The sequence below is a fragment of the Charadrius vociferus genome, unplaced genomic scaffold (assembly GCF_000708025.1).
Source record: "Charadrius vociferus isolate BGI_N301 unplaced genomic scaffold, ASM70802v2 scaffold97, whole genome shotgun sequence".
Classification (NCBI taxonomy): Eukaryota; Metazoa; Chordata; class Aves; order Charadriiformes; family Charadriidae; genus Charadrius; species Charadrius vociferus.
The window spans coordinates 1,777,990-1,802,845 of NW_009649316.1; the positions used below are offsets into that span (position 1 = coordinate 1,777,990).

Below are 24,856 nucleotides of genomic sequence, written 5' to 3' on the forward strand. Positions count from 1 at the left end.
CAGTTGTCTATGGTAGATGAACTGTTCCAGCACCGTGGAAGTTTGTGTTCATCAGTGTGTAAGATGTTCCCATCAGTGTGTGTGGATAATTCTCTCTGACACTTAAAAGATTTGTCAAGTGCAAAAAAAGGAAGAACAGACCCTTTTTCTAAATGAGGGTCGTCTTGATTTGAACAGCAGCAGTCTGGTTTGCATCAATGAGCACATGGTATTCAGTGAATTAAGAGTAAAAATAGCTAATTAACACCTTTGCTGTTTCTTTTGTCTCTTGTCATTAGTTACTATGAACCAAATTAATTCCTGATAACATAGGGCATGGACAGTGCCAATGCCAAGCTCAGCTCAAGAACTGAATTCTCTGAGATTTCTAGAGAGAAGTATTCCCTTTTTTTATTGCATTGCCTGGTTCTCAGAGCTACCTCTGTGTATCATGGAATTTAATACATGTATGCTCAGATAACGTCTATATTTTGTATTTCATCATGTGAAGAGAAAATCTGAATTAGTTATGGGCACTTGAAAAGATCTTGGGCTATGTTCTCCTGGTTTAATATGGTACTGATTGGATCCTGTCTACGAACTAAGCTCAAATACTATTTCAAAGACTTGGATCATTTCAGAAATAGCAAGCATGTGACTTCTGAGTAAATAGACTAGTTATAATAGACAGGATTAGAAAATGGATTATTCTGGGCCAACACTGTACTATTGAGAGTGATGATATCGTACTGGTAATCGCACTGTTTGGCTTAATGGCCCATAAACTTTGATAAAAGCTTTTGTGAAATTGTCAGCAATAATTCCTTCTATTGTTAGATTGCCAGTGAACGCCTTCAGTCCCTGGAATAAATTGCTACCATCAATTGTGTTTATGTAATTATATAAAATAAGACTTTCAGTCTGAAGGTGTAATAACTCAAATGAAAGAAAAAAAAAGAAATACTGTCAGCTGACAATTAATAGGTCAGATCCACAATTGCTGTAACTGGCAAGAACTCTCTCACCTGGGTAGGTTTACACCTGAAGCTCTGGTCCCGTTTGTGGAGCATAATGCTTTTTCCTTACCTCTGTCAAGCACTCGCTAGGTCAGCAGAAATGGGAAAAGTCATTGTGGGTTTTGTATATGAAAATTGTAAACAGTTGAAGTTTACTATAGTTCTACTCTTATTATTTTTCTCGTTTTTTTTTTTTTTAGTGTGACAGTTATTACAATGTGAACATTAAAAAGGTGTAATTACTTTCATATTCCATTAATATGCCATCCTAAAAAAAAATATGCAGAAGCATTTAAGTTTTTTCCATAACTTACAAGCTGTGTGAATGTATGGTCCCTTTCAAATTGTTTTCACGGCTACTAACTTCCTACCTTCCCCCCCCCCCCTTCATCCCTTCCACATGATTGGTTAAATAACAAATTATCAGCCACAGCGTGATGCAAAATGGGCTATAATCCAAAGTGGGAAGAGAAGGAAGTTCTTTTGCAAGAAAATAAATAGCATGGGGTATTTAACAGTGCATTAAACAACATAGCTGTTAGACTGCACTCATAACACAGTGATGAGAGCAGGAAAAAATCTGTGTCATTAGTTTAGTCAAGCGATGAAATGCTGCGGCTCTGATATTATTGGCGATATTCAGCATATATAATGCAGTGGCGTTGATAATGCAAAGCGTAAAGAAGAGGACTTTCCACCTCTGCAGCATGGGATGCGAAGGAAGAGCTGCCTTACCTGCCCGTAGGTGGAGTTTCATTTTTGTGCTTTAGGGAGGAGGGGAACAGAAATGTACCTATTGCTAAATAGACACAGAGTCTGTCCTCCTAGACTTATCGCTTGCCCCTGTTTATTTGCTTAATTTTCTTTAGGGGGTAGCAGTGCAGGTCGGAATGTATCCTGGGGGAATATATTCTCCAGTCTCCACCTGTGCAGCTTCAGGAGCGCTTTACACCAGAAGAATGTAATTCTTAAACTAATGATCTTAACTCGCCTGCTAGCTGTGACAAAATTGCTTGCTCCATCTCCACTTTTCTGATGTATTTGGCAGCGGGTGGTGAAGCGGAATTCAAGGAGGGCCTTGAACTGAGTTTGGCTCCCCAGCTTCAGAGCCTGCAACTTTGGAGAAAAGCACTGCAGGTACATGCAGGGGAGTTTGTGGAAAAGGTAAAATTACGGAGAGCTGGAGGAGAAAGAAGAAAATCTGGAACTCTTGCTTCTCAATTACAGTAATGCTGCAGCAGGGACACCCATCTTCTATTGAGGCTCGATCCAGCAAACCTTAGGCATAATATTCCTTTGAAGTCTATGGCTATTTTGCCTGCCAGTACTGCAGGATCAGGTTTTTTATTACTTTATTTGCCTAAGAAAACTCTTCTCATCTTGTTTAAAGGGAAAAACTGATATAGAATACCACACTGTGTTATATGAAGACTATGCCAAAAAGTAATTCTCCTGAAACAGAAGGTATTATAATCACATCACAAGGTGTTGTGGTGTAATTGTTATAACTTGAAATGAGTCTTTTGACTAGGTATGCTTAAAAGTAAGTCTAGTAAGTACGTGTTGGGGTAATAGTCCTTCCACTTTCTTTTGCTAAAAGATTGTTTCTAGGTACATTGTTGGATGGGATTAAGATGGCTGAATTCTTTAAGTCAGGTAAAGTGGTGTTGCTTCAGCATTGATTTCTGCCAACCAAATTGGTGGTCTGATGGTTTAGCAAAAAGGAGACATCTCTAAACTTGCTGGGATGAACTTGATTGAGTTGAGTGGTGCTTCACTCACGCACTGGATGTGTTTGCCCCAAAACTTTTACATGGGAGTTCTTACAATGAAGCACATGTGTGTATGTGTATATATCTCTCCCTTCCTCTCTCTCTGTCTGAAATAAATTTAATTATTTACTATAGTCCCAAGTTGATGTGTTAATATGCAATTCTTAGTTTATAGAGGCCTCTGGCACTCTTGCTTTATACTTAGGGAAAAAAATGGTGTTACCACAGCAACTGCTATACCACCCGGTGCTGAAGCAGCTCCCATCTATGCAAGCACTTACAAAAGTACATTAGACAGATTTTTAAAGTGCACGTAACTAAAGTGAGAGTAGGAACTTAACACTTGCTGAATGCCACAGTCAAAGGAGGGCATGAATTTGTTCAGAAGTTGAGAAGAGTGGTTAATGGAAATAATTAGCAATAGCTCTGATTCAGCAAGCTGCTTTGGCAGATGCATTATTTCAAGTCTATGTGCGATCCATTTGAGATCAGTGGAGTTGTGTGTAGACCTAGAGTTCGTACAGGTTCAGGAGCTTTGTTTTACAGTGGAAAAAAATTATATTGTTTAATTGTTGAGTGATGGTTTTGAGAGGCTCAAGTGACGACACTTTTGTAGGGCGTGACTGGTGAGGGCAGATAGTTGGCATTTCTCGACAATGAGCCACTGAAGATGAGATTGAAATGGAAGTGATGAGTAACTGGAAGTATCAGAAGTTTTGATTTGTGGGTGTGAATTTTGGACAAGGTTTCATATTACATTTGTGCATCACCTGTATTTGATAGCGAGGAAACAGTGTTGAGGTGTGTGTGTATAATGGTGTTTTGCTGTCTATTAAACCCTGGAGTGATACATTATAAATGTTTCTGTACAATAAAATGTAGTTGTTGTAGGGGAGGCAAGAGTCCTAGGAAAGGTTTTAAGCTAGTCTGGACTCAGTAAGTAAACTTATCATTGAAAACCTAGTAGTGTAAGCTCAATATTCTATTTAGGAGTTTTCCTTTTACGACACTGTGGTATAGAAAGACTTATGCTAATGAATTTACTACATTTCTTTGTATTCTTAATCCTTACCAGCTCTTAGAAAGAGCTGAGCATCTGTGTGTTAATAAAACTATGTGCTTAGAAAAAGCATACTTGGGATTATGAAGAATTACTTATTACTCTCAGTAGCACTGCGTTTGCAAAATTATTACTGATTGTAGTTCTCTTGTTGACTTTTTCCCCACAGCTACTGTTTTTATCAGATTGCATAAAACAAAAGCACAAATGCAGTTTTCTAATTCTTGAAATAAAAACCAGAAAAATGCTATGCATGTATGCTGGTCCCTTTCCCTCTTGACAGGAATTGCTGGACTGCACCTTTAGTCTTTGAAACAGTCTTTTGAAATCACCATATGGACAAAAACCTGCATAGGTGCTAATTGAAAACTGTAAAAACAAGTCCTGTGCTTTGTAGCCTGAATTTCGGTCTCCTTTACTAATGTTCACCAGTGAGCTAATCCTAGTTGTGAGATAAATGACCTGTGGGGCTGGAGGGAGCAGCTCTTCTCATGGTGTGTCTGTTCCTGCGGGGTTACTGTGCTTTCCCCGGTACCCTCTGGGGATGGTCCTGATGATCCAGCTAAGGACAGGCAGCGCTGAGGATTGCATCCTTTCTCCCCCATGAAGGTACTTAGTTGGCTAACTCAGGAGGGAGCATTGCAGAAGTTTGTCTCACCTGCTGTAGCTGGATGTTCAGAGCTGAGCTCAAGCCCTGGTGAAGCCAGAGTGCTGTTAAAATGCCTGTGAAAATTCAGAAGTTTTGCCTGAAAGCCGTGTTGAGTTGGAAGGCAGCTGGCCCTTTCCCTTCCTACACTGAGTCAGGTAGGCGTGAACACTTAAAGACAACTTTTGGATGATATCTGAACCTCTGCTTTTTACACCTCCACTGTAGTGTAACCTCCAGCGTTTGTGCTAATACTCCTTTTGTGTAATCCCATTCTGATCTTCACAGATACTCTCCCTTGATTTTTATTGTGACTTGTACTTTAGGACGGTGGAGCCTTGGTATGTTTTGTTTGAACAAATGCCAAAAGCACTTTGAAGTTCACTAAGGTAAAGGCAGTGGTGGTGGCTGTATCCTGGAAACTGGAAACTTTGCATGGGGCGTCTTCGTGGTGCTACCCAAAGGGTAAGGAAAGCTGAGCAAGGTGGTACCCAAGAAGTCTCTTCAGTAATTCAGTTTAGTTCTGGTACGAATATGTCAGGGGCTCCAGTGCACGAAAGATTTTCCATGCGTATTGCAGTACTGTATTAAAGGAATAGATTTTTAGCGAAGGTGCTCAGATGTGTAACAGGTATGGTAATTTGCCTGAAACATAACAAAAAAAGTCACTGTAGTCAAAAGCAGAATTTTTAAGAGACGTTTTGTTGTTTGCATTCAGTGTTTTGAATGCAGTACAGAGAAAACTAGGCAGGCAGTGATTTGTCTCAGAAATGCACATATACCTTTAAAACTGCAATCTCTGTCTGCTTGATTCCTAATTAATCACTCACCTGTGATGATAAACTTGATGTTATGTGAGGAATGCTTTCCAGCACTAGCAGGATTTTACAAAAGCTGCTTTAGATGTATATTAAAAATGCTTTTGGAGACAGAGAGACGGAAAAGCTTAGAAGTCTGATGACTGTTTATCTGAAAGGAGTTCCCAGTGGCAGAGGAACTGGGTTCCCTGTTCATAGTGGTTTAACAAGGCAGGGAATTTAGTTGCTTGTCTGCTCACAGAGACATTGAGGGGATGGTCTATTTTAAAATTCAAAATTAAAGGCAGTGAGATTATTCCAGTGTATGAAGTTCAGGGCCTCGCTGACAGGATGGGGTGGTAGATAGGGTTGATATCTGAAGATGGTGTTTTCTCTGTAACTCACAACCTATGCACAGTGAAAGCAGGGGACTGATGTCAGGGAGGAAGCTTCCCAAGGCCTGGAAAGTTACTTCGTAGGCTCCATATTTCATTGCACCGAATTCATTTGTGTTTGGTGCTTCGTGTTTAAGATGCATGTGTTCCTGTGCTGTGTTTCCTGATCGCATGTGGTGCGGTATGCCTGGAAGAGAAAGCTTGCTTTAGCCACGGGGTAAGCAGCAGAGGCATCTTATAGTCTTGTAAGAAAGTGTTTAGTTTGCTAGTGTAGTATCATTTATAGGCAGGAATAGCAAACATTTACCGGTGCAGCAGGCAGCTGCACGGGCAGCTGTTATCTAAAGCTAATAGTACCTTTACGTACTGTGCTCAGGTATGGAAGGGGAGAGTGTAGGTATCTGCAACATCGTGGTATGAAAACACAAGGTCACATTCTGCCCGCGGGGAAACTCCACAGCCCCGCTGAAGTACTGAGGTGTAGTGTACTTAGGACTGAAAGCAGACCTGGGTCTGCAGCCAGGAAAGCAGTGTTCAAAAGTAGGGATGCAAGTCTTTCAGGTTGGCTCCCAGTCTGTGCTGCCTGGCATAAAGGGCTTGTGGCAAAAAGGAAAAAAAAAAGAAAAAAAAGTTGTTTGTACTTCATGAATCCAAGCCCTTGTAGAGAAGTCCTATGCAGAACTCTTAAATTGCTTTTTGATGTTTTGGTGTTTATTTCAGGCCACTGTATAACTGCAATAAAGAATTCTGCATGAAAATCACAATTAATCTGTTTCAGATAAAGCAGGGGATTTTGGTTTAGTGTCTCAGAATAAGAGCAGTAAGAAGTATGGCCAAGAAAAAAAATACAGCAAGGAGGAGCTAAAATTACCTGAATTCAAGCATCAAATCTTTATCAGGCTCTGGATTCTTGGGGAGGAGTGGGGGTTGTTTTTTGGTTTGGTTTGTGTGGGTTGGACTGACCACATAGGGATCAGAATAATGGATTTCCCATGAGATAGTCAAAAGAGGATTATAAAATCAGGATCTGTGTATTATAACTGTCTGCACTGTTATATAGATTTGATATGGTCTAAAATCCGCCCTGCCCCCAACCCCAAGTAATTGTACGTAATCAAGAAATTACATGCTTCAATACAGGGCACATGGGCTGAAGAAATTACATTTTTTTCCTCCGGGCATTTACTTAGCTGTGAAACAAAGGGTGGGTGAAGCCACAGTAAGGCATCAATGCCGGGGTCTTAAAAAGTGTCTGTGTGTGCGTGTGTGAAAATTACCACAAAATCCAATGGTTTTGGGAAACGTGTCCGTTGTTAATTGCCTCTGGCTTTCCAAGGAGCGGGTAGGCACCAGCTGGGGCCAAGGCGCTGTATGGGAGATGTCTGTCCCCGCCCCTTCCCCATGGGATGCCATCTCTAGGGATGCCAGAGAGGAAGGGCTCTACCCGCCCCACGGTTCCCGGCACCGCTCACCGCCTCGCGTGGTGGCCTGGCTGCGCGCTCGCTCTTTGGCCCCAGCTTGGCTAGCTGGAGTGGTTGAAGTCTCCTTGATAAGCTTGGGAGGTTGTGTTTGGGTTAGGTGTGATTCACCGTGTTAGAACTCGGCTAGGCGAGGGTTTGCATGACCTGTTACTTAGGGTCCTCTTCATTTCTCCATCCATAGCGTTTTCTCGCAAAGTCTGTCAGGGTTTGTAACTTGTGGAGCAATAGAAAACTAAGAGGAAAATCTATTAAGCTTTGAACTATGTGTTGTCTACAAACTGCCATTAGCCATGACTGTGTGTAAGACAGCTTTTTATTAGTTCACAGCTTTGGGATATTCTGCTGTCATTAATATTGAGAATTAATCTGCAGTGTGTTTTTCTGCAGCATTAGCAGCAATCCTTCTGTTGAATACAAATCAGATTTTTTGCTGCAGTCCAAATTCAACTCTAGGTGAAGGCTTGAAGACAATATTTATGGGGCACCTGCATGGGGTAGCGGGTTCTCATTTGGGTGTTTGGGAGGGTGCTATTTGGTTTTTTTTGTTGTTGTTGGGTTGGGTTTTTTTGGAGAGGGTTGTTATTTTTGTGTTTTTGTTTTTTAAGTGGCACTGTTTTCTGCAGCATGCCAGGATAACAGGTTGGATATTTACATCTTCTTTCTTGATTTCTTTTTCTAAAGCGTTTGATCCCATGGAGGCATGGGGGTTGATAGCTCATTTCCATCAAAAGAGAATTTGGTCCTCTTATACATTGGCAAAATCTCAGGACAATAGTCGGTTTGCAGATCTTGCGTGATTTCTGAAGACAAAAGGGCTTTGTAAGCAAAAACTAGCCCTGCAATAGCTGGTAGGCCTGCAAAAGGTGCTGAACAACTTCTGCACCAAACTAACGTGTTACAAGGATACTTGCAAACTGGCTGCATAGAGCCCTGAAGAAGGTGGGGTGGAGAGTTCTTCCTGGCAAAGAAATCCAACGCCGATCTTGGGCGTGTTGTGTTTGCTTTATTTTCTCCCAAGCCGAGATAGGCGTATTCCTTTGCACAGCCACTTGCCTGTTGCCCTCACCCGAAGTTTTCGGGTGGCTGAAGGCACACAGGGCTGATCCGCAGCTCCGGACCGAAGCTCCGTAGGAAGGAAAAGCAGCTTGTAGCTGGGTGGTTCAGGCTTGCTCTCCCCCACACAGCAGCGCCGGATAATTTGCCACCCCCGGGTATCTGGGTACAGGGTATTTGTACCTGCAGCCTTTTTCTTTGGGGTGAGGAGTGGAGAAGAATGCTGTGTGACAGCTGTCCATCATGTCATTTGGTTCAAAAGGCACTTCCTGCCCACAATTTTTATTTATCTTTTTATTGTTGTGAGGGGTTTTTTTGTTTGTTTTTTTTTTTTTTTTTTTTTAAATTGCATGTGTTGGATGGACAAGACAAAATCCCCTTGATCTTCGTAGCATCTTCAAAATGAATGGCGGAGAAAATGTTTGGGTTTTGAGCTTTGTTTTACATCTGTGTCCTGGGCCCTGTTTTATCGGCAATTTAAATCCATTAGAAAGAGAAACAAGTCTCCACACATCATGTTCTGTACAACAGCTTCCCATCTAAATTTGAAGCGTAATCATGCACAAACATTGACTTGACCAGTATTGCTAGTGGCGTTCATGTTAAGTGGATAGTTAAAGGCTTAATGACCCCTTTGAAACCAAGTGCTTGCTTTTTGTCACGTATTGACAGTATGGTTGGAGGCCGGCAATTGAATTTTATTTTTTTTCCCTCGGTGGTTTTTAGAAAAACCTTTCAACTGCTGGCACAGTTTGTCTGCTCCGTTTCCCGCGCTGCTTAAGATTGAGCTGTTCAGATGGGGTGTGTGGCTGTGTGCCACCAAAGCCTAACTGGTTCATACCTCAGGGTTTCTTTTGAAATTTGGTGAACACTCGTTAACTGGTTTTCCTGATCAGCCTGGCAAGAAGAGAAGTTGCTGGTTGGATGAGAAATTTATATGATGCAAAGGAAAATTCCTCAGGCCTGGGACCTACGTAGCATTGAATATTTTCTTTGGTGAACCCAGTCAGCAAGAGGCCTGCTTGTGGTGAGGTCTGAGAAGTAAAGGCAAGGGAGGCCTGAGTGTTGCCCCTTGGCTTTTTCCATAGTGAGCTTTTCGTCATATGGCTTAAGGGCAGAGAAAGCAAAAATCACTAAGTACCTGGTTCCTGAGTGTCTGTGACGACTGAAAAAGTAGTGTACGGAGGTCTAAAAAGCAACTGATCGAAAAAGTAGCTGGTTTGAGGTTTGGTAATGGAACAAATTGCCAGAGGCTTTGGGATGAAGTATGTAGGGACGCTCACTTTTTATGGCACTTAGCAGCAAGTACTGCACAGGCCAGATACTCCATGCTTTTTACATGGGATTGGCTCTGTTTAGTCTCCTGCTCCTACCAGACAAACGGCTGTATCACCCACTGGCACCGACTGAGGCCTTGGGCTGTTGGGTGAATATCTCCAGCTAAACACCAAGGAACCTGAACAAAAGCAAGTGAAGCTTTCGCACCTTGCTATTCATAGTCTCTCATCCCATTATGAACTAAATTAATTTAATTAAAAGAGGCAGCTGGTAAAACCAAGAACATACTGAACTTGGCACCCGTCCTCTTCTGCAAGTCTGGGACTCATAAAAGACTTGGACACAGGATGAAGCACCTTCAGCGAGAGCCCCTGGCCGCTGCCCAGGACAGCTGCAGGGATGCCGCAGCCTCCTCTGCCAAACAAGGGTGTTGCAATACGCAGCTGCTCCTCAGCACAGAGGGTCTTTCCTGCTTGCTGCCCTCTTCCATGGAGAAACATACTCCCAAAAGCGAAGACTGAAAGCCGCTCTCCTCCTCGGACCAGCCTGAGGTGGGGAGTCAGATAACATCTTTCGAGGTGCCACCGTGCAGCCAAGAAATTGAATAGGTATTTAAATACGTCATTCTGCTCTTTGGGACTCCTACAGTTGCAGCATTTGGTGTTCCCCAAAGTTGTGTGTATGTAACCAAACACAAATGGGCGCTTGTGTAAAAAGCAAACCTCTCCTGCAAAAGTCTTGCTTTGTTCTTCCCTCGTGGTGTTAAGGGAAACCGTGCTTCCAGATCAAGCACAGTGCTGTGCTCTGTGTCTCCAGGAGATCTTTCTGCCTCTCGCCAAAGTGTTTGCATGCCTCTTCTTTTGGAGGAGCACCAGGGAAAGTTGAAGGAATCCTTAGGAAAGGCGGAGAAGGCTATTGGGGTTTTGGCAGGCCTGTAACCAAGGAGGTTTCTGAAGTCCCGGTTCTACTTTTGGAAAGCTCGTTGTCACGTTATATAGAAGGAGTTCTGCTTACAGAGGAATAACTTGCTGCCCCCGGTTTATGGAAACGTGCAGTGGGTCTGTACCCTCTGGTGGTTGATTCTAAGACCAGTAGAGCTACAGTTTCTTTAAAGTCCTAAATTAAAGGGTAACTTATTTTTCTTCCTAAGCTGTGCGATTTGGCTGTGTGCAGTATTCCAGAGAGGCAGCAAAATTACTGTTGGCTTTCCCACAATAAATCCTTGACCCTTCCCCACCATGTAAGCATTAGCAGATTCCCTGCACTGTATATGGGGGTGGAGAAAGGAGCTGTGGAGTTACACGCACGTACTGACACACACACACACACACACGTGCACACGTGTGTGTTAGTAGCATCTAGCGAGCGCTTGGCCTGCGATCCCAAGGCAGCATTTGGGGTTTTGTTTCTTCCTCTGCACAATACTGGATGTAAAACAGTTAGGTTGCAAAACAGTATTCTACAAATTAGGTTGAAACTGGGACTCTGTACAGCTTGCATCACGTTCATCTCTCCAGTTCCTTGGGGGGCACGTGTAACATTTGTCCATCGGTGTGAGTCTGTGCATCTCCCCCCGCGCCCAGCCCAAGGGGCTCTGGTGGTACTTGGCTTCTTCCTTCGAGCTCTCGGTGTTCCCGCACCGATCCGTCATCTGGCAACGGCAGCAGAAGTTGTAACCTCATCTGCGCGTGATGCCCATCACCGAGATGCAGCGCGAAATGGCGTTTTTCCACCCCATACGTTTCTGTGAGTCTCAGACTTCAGCAGCTTGCAAGCTTTATGTAAGCTGATGGATGGGAAAGGAGTGCTGAGCGCTGTAGGTGTAGGGTAGGGAGAGGGGCAGGGAGGATGGTTTCAGGGCTGCACACATCTGTTACCTTCCATGCCATGCTCACGACAGAGCAGCAGGGGCTTTTTCACACTTCGGATGTGTTTTTTTGCAGTTCAGTTGCTCAATCCCAGCTTTTGTTTTGTGCATTACTGTAGTTTCACATTTCACTGTAAATTACTCACTCACCGGTCCAGAAGTAGGAAGTTTGGAGAAAATACCGAGGCGGCCCTGAGTAGGTTAAGGAAAGATGAGCAAATACTTGTGTCGGAGGTGATTAGCTGTGTGACTTACGCTCTTGTTCAGACGGAGCAGATGAGCCTTGCGTGCCACCTTGGAGCCAAGTGTGAAAATAACAGGTATGAGTCGCGTCCACGGGCAGACCCTAAGCCGTTATACCTTTGAGAATAAACCAGACAAAACAGCGTCTGTAGGCTTCTGGTGGCTGAAAGACCTTAGAAATTACAGAATGCGTTTAAAAGAGAGTAAAAATATGTGGTGTATTACAAATCCAGAGAACTATTGCTAGTTGCCCGGTTTGCTAGGCTAAGGTTATATCCTGGGTATGGAAAATAAGCTCTCCTTAGCCTGCATGTTCTGCAATAACATTTTATCAGCAGGCAAACTCTCATTAAATACACCCCATCGGCTGTGCTCAGGCTGCCAATTTTTGAGTGGAAACATTGTATTAACTTGGCTGTTCCCTGCAGGATATTACTCTTGGAAAATTATAACAAAGTGAACAATCCCCAAATCAGCATTTTTCATTTATAGCAGGCCATAATTTACAGTACAGTATGGATCTATGCCTGGTTGGAGAATTCCCTGTCTGCCGTGGCAGGGAACAGCATAAATTTCTGTATTTGCCCAGAGAAAGCATTTGTCTCTTTACTTACATGTACACAACAGTTTGGATCCACATGGCCTCTGCATTTCGCTGTATGTTACACGTAATGACTCATTATCGACCGTCTGATCCTGGATTGCACATCCCTTTTAGGACCACAGTTTATCTCCTTCATACGAATGACATATGCTTCCAGGCGCCAAAAGGAAAGGACATGGTTGTGTCCCTCAACCCATCGGATCCCAGCCTGCAATAACTCATTTGAGGTGAAGAATTTTGAAGGGAAAGGAAAAAAAGTTCTTCAAATGCTAAATAAAAATCCAGCACCAAATGTTTTAAAACAGGGGTTTCAGAGCACTCCAATTAAAAAAGCTGTCTCTTTGCACTCTAGAAAGTTCATACTTTCAGCATGTTATAATGGTTAACTGGATAAAGACAACACAGTGGTTTCATTTAAATTTTGGAAGCTATAAGTAAGCGACATTTTGAATATCTGTAGAAAATTTTGCTGTTACAGCGAAGGGAGAAGAAACCTCCCCACCCCATAAAGTTTTCTTTGTCAAAGTTAAGCTATTTGCTGCATGTTCATAGGTATGGTCCTTCAGTAGTTGTTCCCTTTTGTTTGCATAACAATTTTTATCAGCAAACGAAAACACAGCTCAAGCTATGCACTTTGGCAGTTTCTTTTTAACAGAGGGAATGCAAACAGTAAATTGTAGCATGCTGGAAAAGGTCTGAGTCCTGGGGGAGAGGGGGGGACACAACCAACCCCTAGTGTCCACAGAGGTGTGGTTGTTGGTGCATTTCTCTATGTATTTACTTACACGTATCCATGGAAATGTATGTATATGTATACTCATATTTTCACACATCTGCATAGAAACCTTGATTCTTTGAAAACATTACCAATGGATTTGTGTTTTGTTTGTTTGGTTTTTTTTTTTTTCAAGTGGCCTTAGTCTAACTTGGTATCAGTGATTTCACGACAATGGGAGGAAAGTTATACCGGTGCCAGGACTTATGAGAGTGCCAGCCTTAGATACACAGTCTGTGGATATTGTTGTACATTAAAAACTAAAATGAAATACAATTTACTTGGGGAAGAATCGTGTTTTTCTATCCAAACCCTTTTTTTTTTTTTTCTTTTCTGCATTTTGCAGAGGCTAGATGGGAAAGTATGCTTCCCTTAATAACATTAGAGATGGGGAGAAGGGGGCAGATATGGTCTGCCTTAGCTTTGTTTGTTCCCATCGACTCCAGTATGGTCTATCCCTTTCATATTCAATTTCATTTGACTTAATATTCTGCTTCAAAAGGCAGCAATTAAACAAAAGGTCTTGCGCTTTGTGCCAGCATCTTTGAAGCCAACCATAAGACTCCATTCCCAGAGGATGAAAGATAATTTCCGAGGAGGCCTAAAATTTCTAGTGCGTAAACAAAATGAGTGGATGGTTTTACTAAATGGCTGTATTTATTAATAATTGTATTAACTGCCTGTTATGGGTCTACACCCGTTGATTTTTGCATTATTGTTCTGGTAACCAGCTCAGTCTTTTCAACACCAGGGAGGTGTCGTGAGTGATGGCTGGTGCTGTTTCTGCCCACCTCGTGCTACTGCCTGGATAAGAGGATGGAAATGAAGCTGCCAGATCTCTCTTTTCCCTTTTTTTTTTTTTTTTTTTTTTTAAGAAAGAAGGAAGCAGGAATAGTTCGGTCCATCCTGCACCCTGGCAGGTGATGAAATTGCATGGAGTGACCTTTTGGAAGTCATGTTACTTTCATTACTGTCCTGTGGTTGTGCCATTAGAGTGAAAGGACCTCTTTGGCCGTTTTATTTTTCTTTATTTTATGTTAAAATACATTTGCCAAGACTAGATTCTTCGTTCCAAATTTGTTATTAAGAGTCAGCACATTTGATGCCTTTGTGGGTGGGCTCATAAAAAGCTGATCTTGCTTCATGTTCTTTGCATAATGAAGAAGAAAAAGTAAAAACACCTCTGGGGGATCGTGATAATTGAAACTTAATTCATAGGTATTTAAGCATATTAATGTCTTTAAAGACAAGGCCAGAAACTGATGGGAACATCCAAAGACTTCATACATATTTGTGGGAGAGAAAAAAAAAGTTCATAGCCTTTACAGTTTAATTTTTTTTTTTAAATCCAGTCTTCTCATTGTTTCTTAAAAACCCGATGCAAAACTGCCGGATTAAATAAGCAGGAACAGCATATAAAATCTTGATTTTGATTTTTTTCAGCCCTACCACTCACTGGGGCGGAAAGTAGATGCTTCCTGTGGGGTTGCATCTCCGTTGAAATTCACTTCCAGCTCCTTGGAGTTAAGAAGAGGTGCACTTCCATACTTCGCAGGTGGAAGTGCAATGACCTGAAAGGCCCAGGCCAGAGCTCACCCCCGTAAGCTCACGGGCTATTCACCGTTACACTCTGCAAAGTTGTTCGTGCCTCTTAAAGATATGGGGGATTACTAAGTGTAGATAAGGTTGGTAACTAGCGCAGTGCAACCTGTGAGCCCCATCCGAGCCTGCTATGCAAAGAAAGAGACTGGGAACCTGAGGGGAGGAGGCAGCGATGTAACTATAAAAGGAAGGTAGATCTTACTTGCTGCTTTGCAGCTGAAAGGTCTCTCTCTACTTTTCACCTTCCAAAAGAAGAAGGTATGTTGTTTTGGTTAGTCACTGGCTTCAAAACCTAAGCCTTGGCTGTAATGAAATGTAAAAGAAAAATAAATAATGAGAGCGAACAATTGTTTCCCTAAGGCTAATTTTGAGGAGGTTGATTAATCATCTCTCAAACATGCACTGATACAATTCAAAATACCCCCCCAGCAGTTTAATACCAGAAATTATTCTATAGTTAGTAGAATATGTATGCAAAATATAGCTACATGCTTGTAGCACCCAATTTTGAACTTTCTGGGGAACTTTTCTCTGCCAGTAAAAGTGCTTTATAACACTGATTTTTTTCATAGATTCCTTTTCGATCCTAATCCTGCATTTGCAACACAAAGCTCTGCTTCGCTAAGCACAGTTAGGACCAGAGGTCAAGTTTCAGACACATGCTTCTGAGTCAAGCTGGACTGGTGGAAGGAGCCCCCTCTCCCGAGCCCACCAGAGAGTCTGCAGAGGGAAAAGTGCCTCCATTTCTCCAGCGTGAATCTAACGCCTTCGTTTAAATCAGCAATGAGCTAACTCCAAAGTCTGTACAACTGGCATCAGTATAAGAAAAGCGAAAACTCAGAAAGCCTAAGGAGGCAATTCAGGTTCTTTAGGATGGAAATGTTCGATCTCAGCACAAACCCAGAAGTCTGTATGAGTTCAAAGTGATTGGCAGTGTTGACTTTCCATAGTGTTGACAGTTTCCTTCTGGAATAGCAGTAGGATTAACAGAGCATCAAAGTATGGTTAAGATGAAATGATCAATCTTGGCACACAGTCTAGGCAACCAACAGTCAGAAGGCTGCACGTGCAAGGGCTTTGGTTCTGATCTGGAAGAAATGGCCATGGTGATATGCAGAATTAGGGTTTAATTAATGAGAAATCAGGATGTGCTGTGTGAAGTGCCACACCTGAAAAGCATAATCTGACTTTTGGAGCTGAACTGAGATTGAGAGGGTGATGTTGTAGAGAGTCCACTTTTATATAAATCTCTGGGGAGTGGCAGGATGGAGGAACTTCTCTTATTCCATCGTCATATGACTCATGTCTGCAGTGGATCTCTATCCTTCATTTGATAGAAGAGTCGTTTGCTAGGCTCACTAGCCCACAGGACTGTGTCTGCTGGCAGTTTAAAAAGCATGTAGGCTTCCTGGATCACATAAGTATAGACAGGATTTAAGGGGCTTCATTTCTTCCAGGAGAGAGGCAGAACATTACAACTGAAGAGCTACTGGTCAGTTCCAAATGTGTATTGGCTGCTTTGCCTTTTATGGTTCTTCTGGCCCATCCTTCAAAAAGGAAAATTGTTTTTATACCCCTGGCTTTGAAGTTGTTAATGGTTTCTTGCTGTCTTGGTGAGTGCTTGGGATTCTCCTGGTCTTCTGTGTGGAAGCTGGATGCTTGCCAGCTGCTCGGTTTGGCGTGAGCCATTCCCACAGGGCTCTTGCTGAAGCATCAGATATGTCAAGGCTGTTCTAACCTGTTGTTGGGATATCTCCAAGTTCTTGTAGATAACGTGGTTGAATTCCATACGTTTGTCTATGGGCAGAGATTTCTGGGTCCCTTCCCACATTTCAAATTGGTACTTGCCTGCATACAGTTAAATGCCCATGGCCAACACTGCAGACTATTGAATCCTTTCTGCATAAGAAACACAGAGGTCTAATGCTTAGGCCTTGGTTGGGGGAGTAAAGCTATATGTTCTGCTTGCGTTTTCTCATTCCTCAGCATTTGCAAGAGCACAGGGCTTTGGGGAGGGGGATCGTTTTGGTCTTTATTTTTTTTTTTAAATGCTGTTCCATGGGCATCTGATGTGGAATATGGGATCTGTTAGACATCTCTCATACTAGCACTGCTTCTCTATCGGGGAGTTATCTTTAGGTTTTTCAAAATGTCTGCCCTGAGGTCACAGACTCCCTCTAAGGCTGCTTGTGAGGAAAATTACTGTAACCAATCTTTTACGAATGGGAGACAGTGAAGTCAGGAGAGAGACTTGTAGTCATCTGGGATAGTTACTGGCTTTTCCTACCTTTTTTCTGGAAAACATGCATGTTGTAGAAGAACCATCTGTCCTCTCGTGCTGAGGAGGTAGATCTGATGAGTAACTTGCTACCTGGCAAGATCATTACGTACAATTAGGAGCCATAGTGCTAGTGAGATGAATGCTGTTTCCTATGTGTAATTGTATCATGTTTTATATTTCAGCTGAGTATTTTTTTAAGGTGTATTGTTCCTGTGCGTCATCCTGTTTCTGTTCCTTTAGTCCCTTCTAGGTGACAGTGTGCTCTGTTTGCATTACCAAGCAAGCATGAACTTTGCAGAGACCAAATCTTTGGTGTAAGCAGGAGGTGCCCGCTTGAATCTGTGGTCTTTGTATTAAAAGCCAGAAAACAAAAAAGGCTTCAGACATTGTGGTGGAGGAACACTTTAGTGAGACATTTCAGCCCAGCCAGTCATTACTCATCCAAATTCAGTGGTTGCACTTAGCCCATGTGGGAGGGACATTGCAATCCCATGCTGTAGAGAGGAAGCACAAATAAGGGATATTGCCCTGGAAAGAAATTTAGATTATTTTTACAGTGGAACTGTGTGTGTGTGCTTTCACTTAGCTTTAGAGTAGAACAATTGATGAAACTGTAAAGAAGTGGTTCTGAAGTGGCTTCATGTCCTGAAGCCTGTGCTCCGTTCACATGCAGAGATTTACAATCCATTCTGTTTCACCTGCACTTTGCTAAGCTGTGGGACCTTAAGCACTTTTGGGCTTTGTTTAACATGTGTTTTCTTGAAGCATTTAAAATAAAATAGTGTATTTTGAATTGTCTTAAGAGATGGAAGGAGGAAGGGAAGTTAGGAGTATGAAATGATTAGGAGACTGTATGTTTAATGAAAACAGACGCTTTTACGAGGAAGTCATGAGGTACATGGCTACAGGGAGGAATGACAGATTAATTAAAACTAAAATGGAAAAAATTATATATTAGTTAAAAAAAAAAAAGAGTAAAAGCTATGATAGACATGTAGAGCAGACGCTTCTTTTAGTGAAGAGCTCAGTCTGATTAATGTAGAAGGTTGGAGTGACTTTTTCATCAGAGCTGTACGTGCCAGGCCATGTCTGAGCAGGAATATTTCTCTCAGTTAATAAACATTTGTTCTTTGCCCGGGGTGCTAAACAACCCTGTTGTTCTATTCCACCGTGTGGAACACCTCGGCGAGCTTTACAAAGGAGACCAAAAAAAATTCAACTTGGCTGAGCAGAGCTCCTCATGTTTATATTAAAAGCTGGAACATGCTCCCCCTCCTCTGCCTTGGACTCCTTGATTGGTGAAACTACTCCCTGCCCTCTCCGAAGAGCTTCAAGTTGAGACAGTTTCTCAGCAGCAGCAGCAGCTTTCGCCGCCAAGGTTTCGGCTCTGGGATCCCCTGCAGGAACGGCGGAGGCGGGAGCCAGCATTCCCTTTGGATGGTCTGATGGCAGAAGGACAAAGTGGCTGGAGTAAAGGGGAGCGCCCGCAGCCTCCATGCGAAAGGGTCTCCTGAAGGAGCCCCTGGGCTCTCCAACCCTTCCGTTTTACATGGCACGTTGTTGCATCTCACGAGCAAGCGCAAAGAGCTACAGCGGTGTAAGCGGAGGGGTGAATGTAAACTGATGTATCACTGTAACTTCATGTGTGGCCAAATCCACTCCAAAAAGCCAAAGCAGATTAGGAAAGCGGAAAGCTGTCTGTTTAATGGTGAGCAGATACTTCTGAAGAGCACAGTATGTGGGTGGCGGTGTAGCAGAAGAGCAGTGTGTGTGTGCGAAGATGAGCAAGGATTAACTCCATATTAAAGCAGCCCAGTTGATTAAAGCCTATATACTCATGGATTTCTTTCATGGTGCTGAGGAAGGGCTGTTTCTATTATTGTGAACATGGCACTAAGACAGCTGATACCACATACTGTGTTTTTATCGTTTTTTAGCAGCACAACTTTCTCACAAAATATTGTCTACTGGAAAGAAACGAGGAGATATGATGCTACAAACCCATTACTAATGCATCAGCTTTTTTTTTTTTTTTTCCTAATACACTCGTGCCTTGTATGCCTTTTAAATGTGGCATGCAGTTTTACATCTGTTGGGGACTTGAATTTGTTCTTTTTCAGAGAATACAAGTTGGTTTGATCTTCACTTTTAATTCGGGAGGAAGGCTTGAAAAATCACTGTTACACAAAATCCAACCAAAATGGTAAAGTTAATGAACTTTATACGTAGCATAGGCGTAAAATGGATAGCTTCTAAATATGCTTCTAAAAATTAGTGAATCATGTCCGCTTACAATAAATTGAACTATGTCTTCTGCCCTGACCTCTGAGTAGCAGAGGTTTGGCACTACTTTGTTGCAGAAATTGATATTCAGAACATCAGATAACAGCAGATGTTGCAGAACAGATAAAAACAGTTCACTTGAAGGTGCAACTCCAGTAATATATTTCGTCTTCTAAGTCCACCTTAGCTTTGTTAGAATGAATAGCATCCTTTATCTGGGTATTTTTCATGCAAATGATAATAATAATATATCTTGTGCAGAGAAAGATGGTCTGATTTCACTTCTAATTGTAAGGTGGCAATTATTCAGGAATTATTCAAGAAAATCTAAGAATGATGCGGTGCTGCGTGGATTCTTATCAGTCTCAAAAGGCCCTCATTCATTTCCCTGGCAGAGCCCTCAAGCCCCAAATCCGAATTTCAATCAAAACTGTGTCCACTGCAGGATGTTAAATGGCTGGTTGAGCCCTCTGTCTTTCTTTTGCAGTGCTTAACAGAGGCGATAAGGCTTTTGGAGCGGTGGTGCCCTTCCCCTCCTCACCAGCAGCAGTTTTTTAGTGATTCGCAACTTGGAAGAGAATATCCCTGAGGCTTCCCAGCAGGGTTTGAGAGCCACATTCCCAGCCCACAACCATTTCTTGACCTCTCTGGGAGGCTCAGTTGTACAGGAATTGGGCAGAGAAGGTTTGGTGGGTTTTTCACTTTAGTTTATTTACGGTGCATCTGGAAGCAGTTGTAATCTAGCAAGGATTTTCCTGGTTGTGCCCCAAGCTCTCTGGAGCAGGGGAGCAGCGTGGCTGCACAAAGCTGTTTCAGCCATCAGATGCAAAGTAGTTTTGCAGTGGGAGAAGGATTCCTTCTCCCTCCCACCCTCAGCACTCCCTTAGGAAGTTCACTTTGGGAATTGTGTTACTGCATTTGGCCAAGAGGACTGTGCTTATTTAAAAAAACATCCTGAAAACGAGCCTTACCGAAATTTTGTTGCTATCTGATACTTCTTTATTATTTTTTTTTTTCTATTTAATCTTTATTGCAGTTTCTCCTGAAACAAGATTGAGGTTTAAACTTTTGCCTTTGCTCCATCCCCGAGTTAAACATCACTAAAGTCCATGCCATCGGTTGAACGTTCAGCCATTGAGCAGAACTTGAGCTAATTGGTGTACTGATTAAACAGCAGTTGTCACCACTCCCCCAAGTCAGTTGCCTGGGAGATAGTCTTGTCAAGCGATAATAAAACAACCTCTGAGAAAGTGGAGGTAAATTGGTATGCATGGGTGTAATTAAATACAGTTATTATGGAATCTGTAACAGGACCACACTTGAATTTGTAATTTTACTAGAGCGTGTTTTTTTTCTTAGTGGAGCTTTTTCAGTATTTTGCTAAAAACACATGAATTTTATTTCTACAAATCAGTTTTGCAAATAGCATGTTTTCTTGTTTGTTTGTTTAAAAGCAGATGAAATGAAACACATAGCTGGATGTTCATGCGTGCAAATGTTTGAACTGAACAAGCCCAGGAGGTGTGTGTTTGCAGTTGCGCGCATTCCTGAGCTAAAATATCTGGCCTGTGCTTCATAAATACCCCTTGGATCTCTCAGGATAAAAGATACTAGGTAAATAGAATTATTTTTATAATTGCTCTGCAGTGTAGCAAAAGTCATTATCTTCTAATCCTAAACAAGGGAATGTACTTAGAAAAGCCCAAACCAATCCTTTTTAAACCTGCTGTCTTCTTTGCTCTGTGTTACTGCAGAGCAGCTCCATGAGCGCTCCCAGAGAGCTCTTCTGTCTTCTGGGCTGCTTGAAACCCCCCTGCCTGAAGAAGTTGTTATTCAGGACTGAAGGTGGTCATCTTCCCTGTAGTTACGTGGTAGCAACAGCATTAAATTCATGCTGCTTTTCCTCAGTTTACTTCTCTGGTCAGAGGAAGCGCCGGCAGCAGCACTGGCATAGGCTTTGCTCTCTTCCACCTTTCCCAGTAGTGTATCCAAGCCCTCCTCCATCACCACTCTGCTTTGAAAGGAATTGCTGCGCTGGCTCAAGTCAAAAATCCTCCCCACCCGAGACAAACGGGCTGGCGCCGTGCTACTCCCCAAGGGTTGGGTTGGTGCAGCTGGGAGGACAGGAGCAAGGAGGCTGGCCCAGGTCTGCAACCACCCCTCTAAGCCAACACTTGCCACCAGCGCCCCTCTAGTGCAGAGCTAGAGCCTCAATAATGAACTATTTAATAAAAAGAAACGCAGGGAGGCTCTTTCCATGTCAAACGTGGAAATGGGTTAAGTGCTGTGATGCCCAAACCCCAGGAGATACACCCTTTCTACTCACATCTCCCTACAGCTATCCCACTGCTGCAGCCTTGCTTGGGCCAAGGGTCCTGTGCTCAGGCTGCTGGGTTTTTGGGGTGCTGTGTGGCACGGGGACTGCTGGGCTATGTCTCCATCCTGCTAAATGCCAGACCTGGCTTTGAGCTGAGGTACTTTGAGAAGTACCAGGGATGTGTGGTGCTGCAAAGGTGGTGCCAGTCTGAGCTTCAGCCCTGTGTCCAAAAGACAAACTCTCGTTCTCTAAGCCACCTTGAGTGGCAAAGGAGAGGTGTCTGTATGTGCATGGTGCTTGCATCAGGGGATAACACTGCGACTAATTTGCTGTTCCTGCAGTCTTTGGACAGTGGCTGGTTTTATACAATAGTGTGGTGTAGTACCATGTCCAGGGGCAGAAGAGTGAGGTAAGAGCCTGTCTCGTGCTTTTATTTTATTTTATTTTATTTTATTTTATTTTATTTTATTTTATTTTATTGTTATGACTAAAGGAGGAAAAACTCTAAAATATTTTTAAAGACAGTATTTGGAAACTGTAAGCTTTTCCAGTGTACTGAGCTGTGTTTCCAAAACAGAACTGTGTATTGGCAGAGTCTTTTGAGGCTGAAAGAGGCTCAGGTGACAGGCTCTAAAACAGGAGAGCAAAAGATGTGAATTCGTAGCATTTCGTTAACAGGTCTGTTCACTTGACCTTCCTTTCACACAGTCCACCTTGCTGTGGGATCAAAATTCTGCTGAATCCTGTTTCGAATAGGAGTGTAACCTCTCTTTGAGAGTCCCCTGGTTGCCCGAGGCAGTAACAAGTATTTGGCCCTCTTACAGTGTCAAACATTAGCAAAGGGGCTTTCTTCAAATATTTACACCCTTGCTTTGCTGTAAGCATGTGAGGAATCCCACTGAAACTGAGCTGGCATCTTAATGTTTGCAGGACAGGTCCTTTAATCATCCCTCGAGGCATGGCCTTGTGTCACTCATGAGTTTCTTCCTGCAAAAGGGGTCGAGAGACAGGCCCATGCCTTCCCTTTTCAAAGCGTACACCCATGCCTTTAGCTGTCCTATGTTTGCTTTTTCATGAATACCACTGTATTGCAACAGTACGTTATACTCCATGTCATGCATTTGACAGCTGTGTCAAGTTTTATTTAGAACTTTTAAAAAACCCTTGAACTCATTACCACAGTGTTTACATGGGTTCAGAGAGCAAGCAGGGGAGATTTCTAGAGGAAATATCTATCGAGTGCCATTAAATACAGCTACATCCCCTGGTTCCAGAATTTGTTCAGCAGCAGGTTGATGGAAAGACAGAAAACATGGTGAGAGAGATCTTTTGTTCTTCGTTGAATTCCTGGCTGCTTTCCTTTGCTGCTGCTACTACTGCAGCCTGGAACAAGATGGAGAGGCTTATGGTCCAAAAGATCAGAAGGCTCTTATGGTCCTGAGACACACCAAGTTTGATTTATTTGAATTGTGCACAAGTTAATGGGGATTTGAACAGTATAGGCTTTGAAGAAGAAAAGAAACAACAGAAGCATCCTTGGAGATAAACCCAGTACTGAATAAAATTGGCCTGGCCTGTTCTTCTCCATGAGTAGTTATCACCACAGTTTTAGCATGGTGGTTCATTCAAACACAGGCAGTTTCCTGCTCTTAAGTGATATTGTGGACATCAGGCTGGTGTATACAGCAGGGTGATTTGACATCAGGAAATGGACGATCAAAGCAAAGATTTTGAGGAGTGGTAAAACTTAGTGATGAATTTCAGAGAATTTCCTTCCTTCCACCCTCTAGCAATTTCCAAGAAAAGAACTCAGGTTAGTTGTCCATCTTAAAGCATTGCCCCATGCAGCAATATTTTAATTTTTAAACATGAATATGGATTTTTTGAAAGGAAGCCTGATCCAAACGTGTGACTGCTGTTGTGAAGTTTCTACCACCAGCATGATGGCTATATGGTTTACAGGATTGTGCTTTTATTACTCTGATAATCCGTTAAAGCCTTTGAAACAATTAGTCCATTTTACGATGTTTTATAGTTAACCAGGACATTGTAGAGTGGGATAGAGGCTACTAACCTGCAGTCCTTCAACTGGTTGAATATGATTCCTGCTAATTTGCTGGTGCTGGCTAATGCAGTCTCCTTACCTCTAGATGCTTCTCATAGCTGCCCTAAATCATTTTGTAAAGCAGCTCCCTGAAGTTATTGGTATTCCCAGGAACAAAAATTCTCCAACCAGTTTCAGTTTTCCTCTTAACAACCATATTGAGACAGGCAGAAGAAGACCCTGCTGTTGCTTCTGTGCTCTTTGCCTTTTAGCATTCACTGGTTGGAGTTGCAGAAGAGCATTTATAAGACGATCGTGATGCCTCTTCCAGCTGATGCCACTTTCTTGGATGAAAATCTCCACCCTCCCCACACACACACAAAAATCTCCAGCAGTGCTCTTATTCTGCTTGTTCACTTCAAATGTCTCTACTTGTTTTTGAATTGGTCTTAATCACCCAGAGGAGCTGGGAAAATTGCCACTGTCTAGTTTGCAAAATTATGCAAATGCCTCGAAGAACCAGCAGCACTGAATCAGAGGGAATGTCCTGTTTGACATCTAGGAACCTTCTCTGAATTGGAAGTAGGTCCTGCATTTTGTCTCTATCTCTTTGGTGAACCACAGATTCATTGAGTTGATGGCGATAACAACTGATGATGCAGATGCTGTGGAAATCCTGTGGATTTCAGCAGCACCAAAGCATGCATCTGTGCTAAAGCTGTATTCACTGAAAACCAAACTTTAATCGTAAAATTAGCTTCCCTTTCAATAATATAGAAATGGAGTGTATCATGGAAGTATTATATGTTTATTTACTAACAGTAGCCTGCCTGTAAATGCTTAAAGAACAGTTAACAGTGCAAAACACAGCTGTTTTTTAAGGCTTTTCTGGGGAGGCTTTGAATAACCTCAGCTCACACTGATTTGAAGAAAGCAAGTCAGTGCATGGGTGTGACTTTTGGGATCAGGCCCAGCACTTTGTAAATCAGCCATCTCCAGTATATTAATGAGTATTTACTTCAGTGTAAGGAAGTAATACATCTGTGGCATACTCTTTATCTCTGTAACAACTTTTTTTTTTCTTAAAGCATTTCATAAAGATGTAACTAATATGGTTCCAGAAGCCTGTGAGAAGCCTAAGGTGAGACGTGAAGCTCTGTTATGGTCAGATGAACATTGCACAGATTTCATATGCTTCTGCTGGTGCCTGATACAAAAGCTTCATCTTTTTTTCCTTTAAACAGTCAAAGTTCACAAATGCTTCGTTGATTCTATAGTGGTGACATTATATGTAGTCGATGAGGTGTTTGTTTGTGTGATGAATATGGTAGGAAAATCTGATCTGCTGGACAAGACATAATTG

At 42.5% G+C, this 24,856-nt stretch overlaps 1 protein-coding gene across 1 annotated transcript in view; it reads left to right on the forward strand.

Moving 5' to 3' along the window:
- The first annotated feature begins 11,168 nt into the window (after positions 1 to 11,168).
- Positions 11,169 to 24,856, forward strand: part of EGFR (epidermal growth factor receptor) — a 136,978-nt gene continuing 123,290 nt past the window's right edge. The window contains exon 1 of the mRNA XM_009889433.1: positions 11,169 to 11,223. Within this exon, the coding sequence (XP_009887735.1) occupies positions 11,169 to 11,223 (55 nt within the window). The remainder of the gene's footprint in view (positions 11,224 to 24,856) is intronic.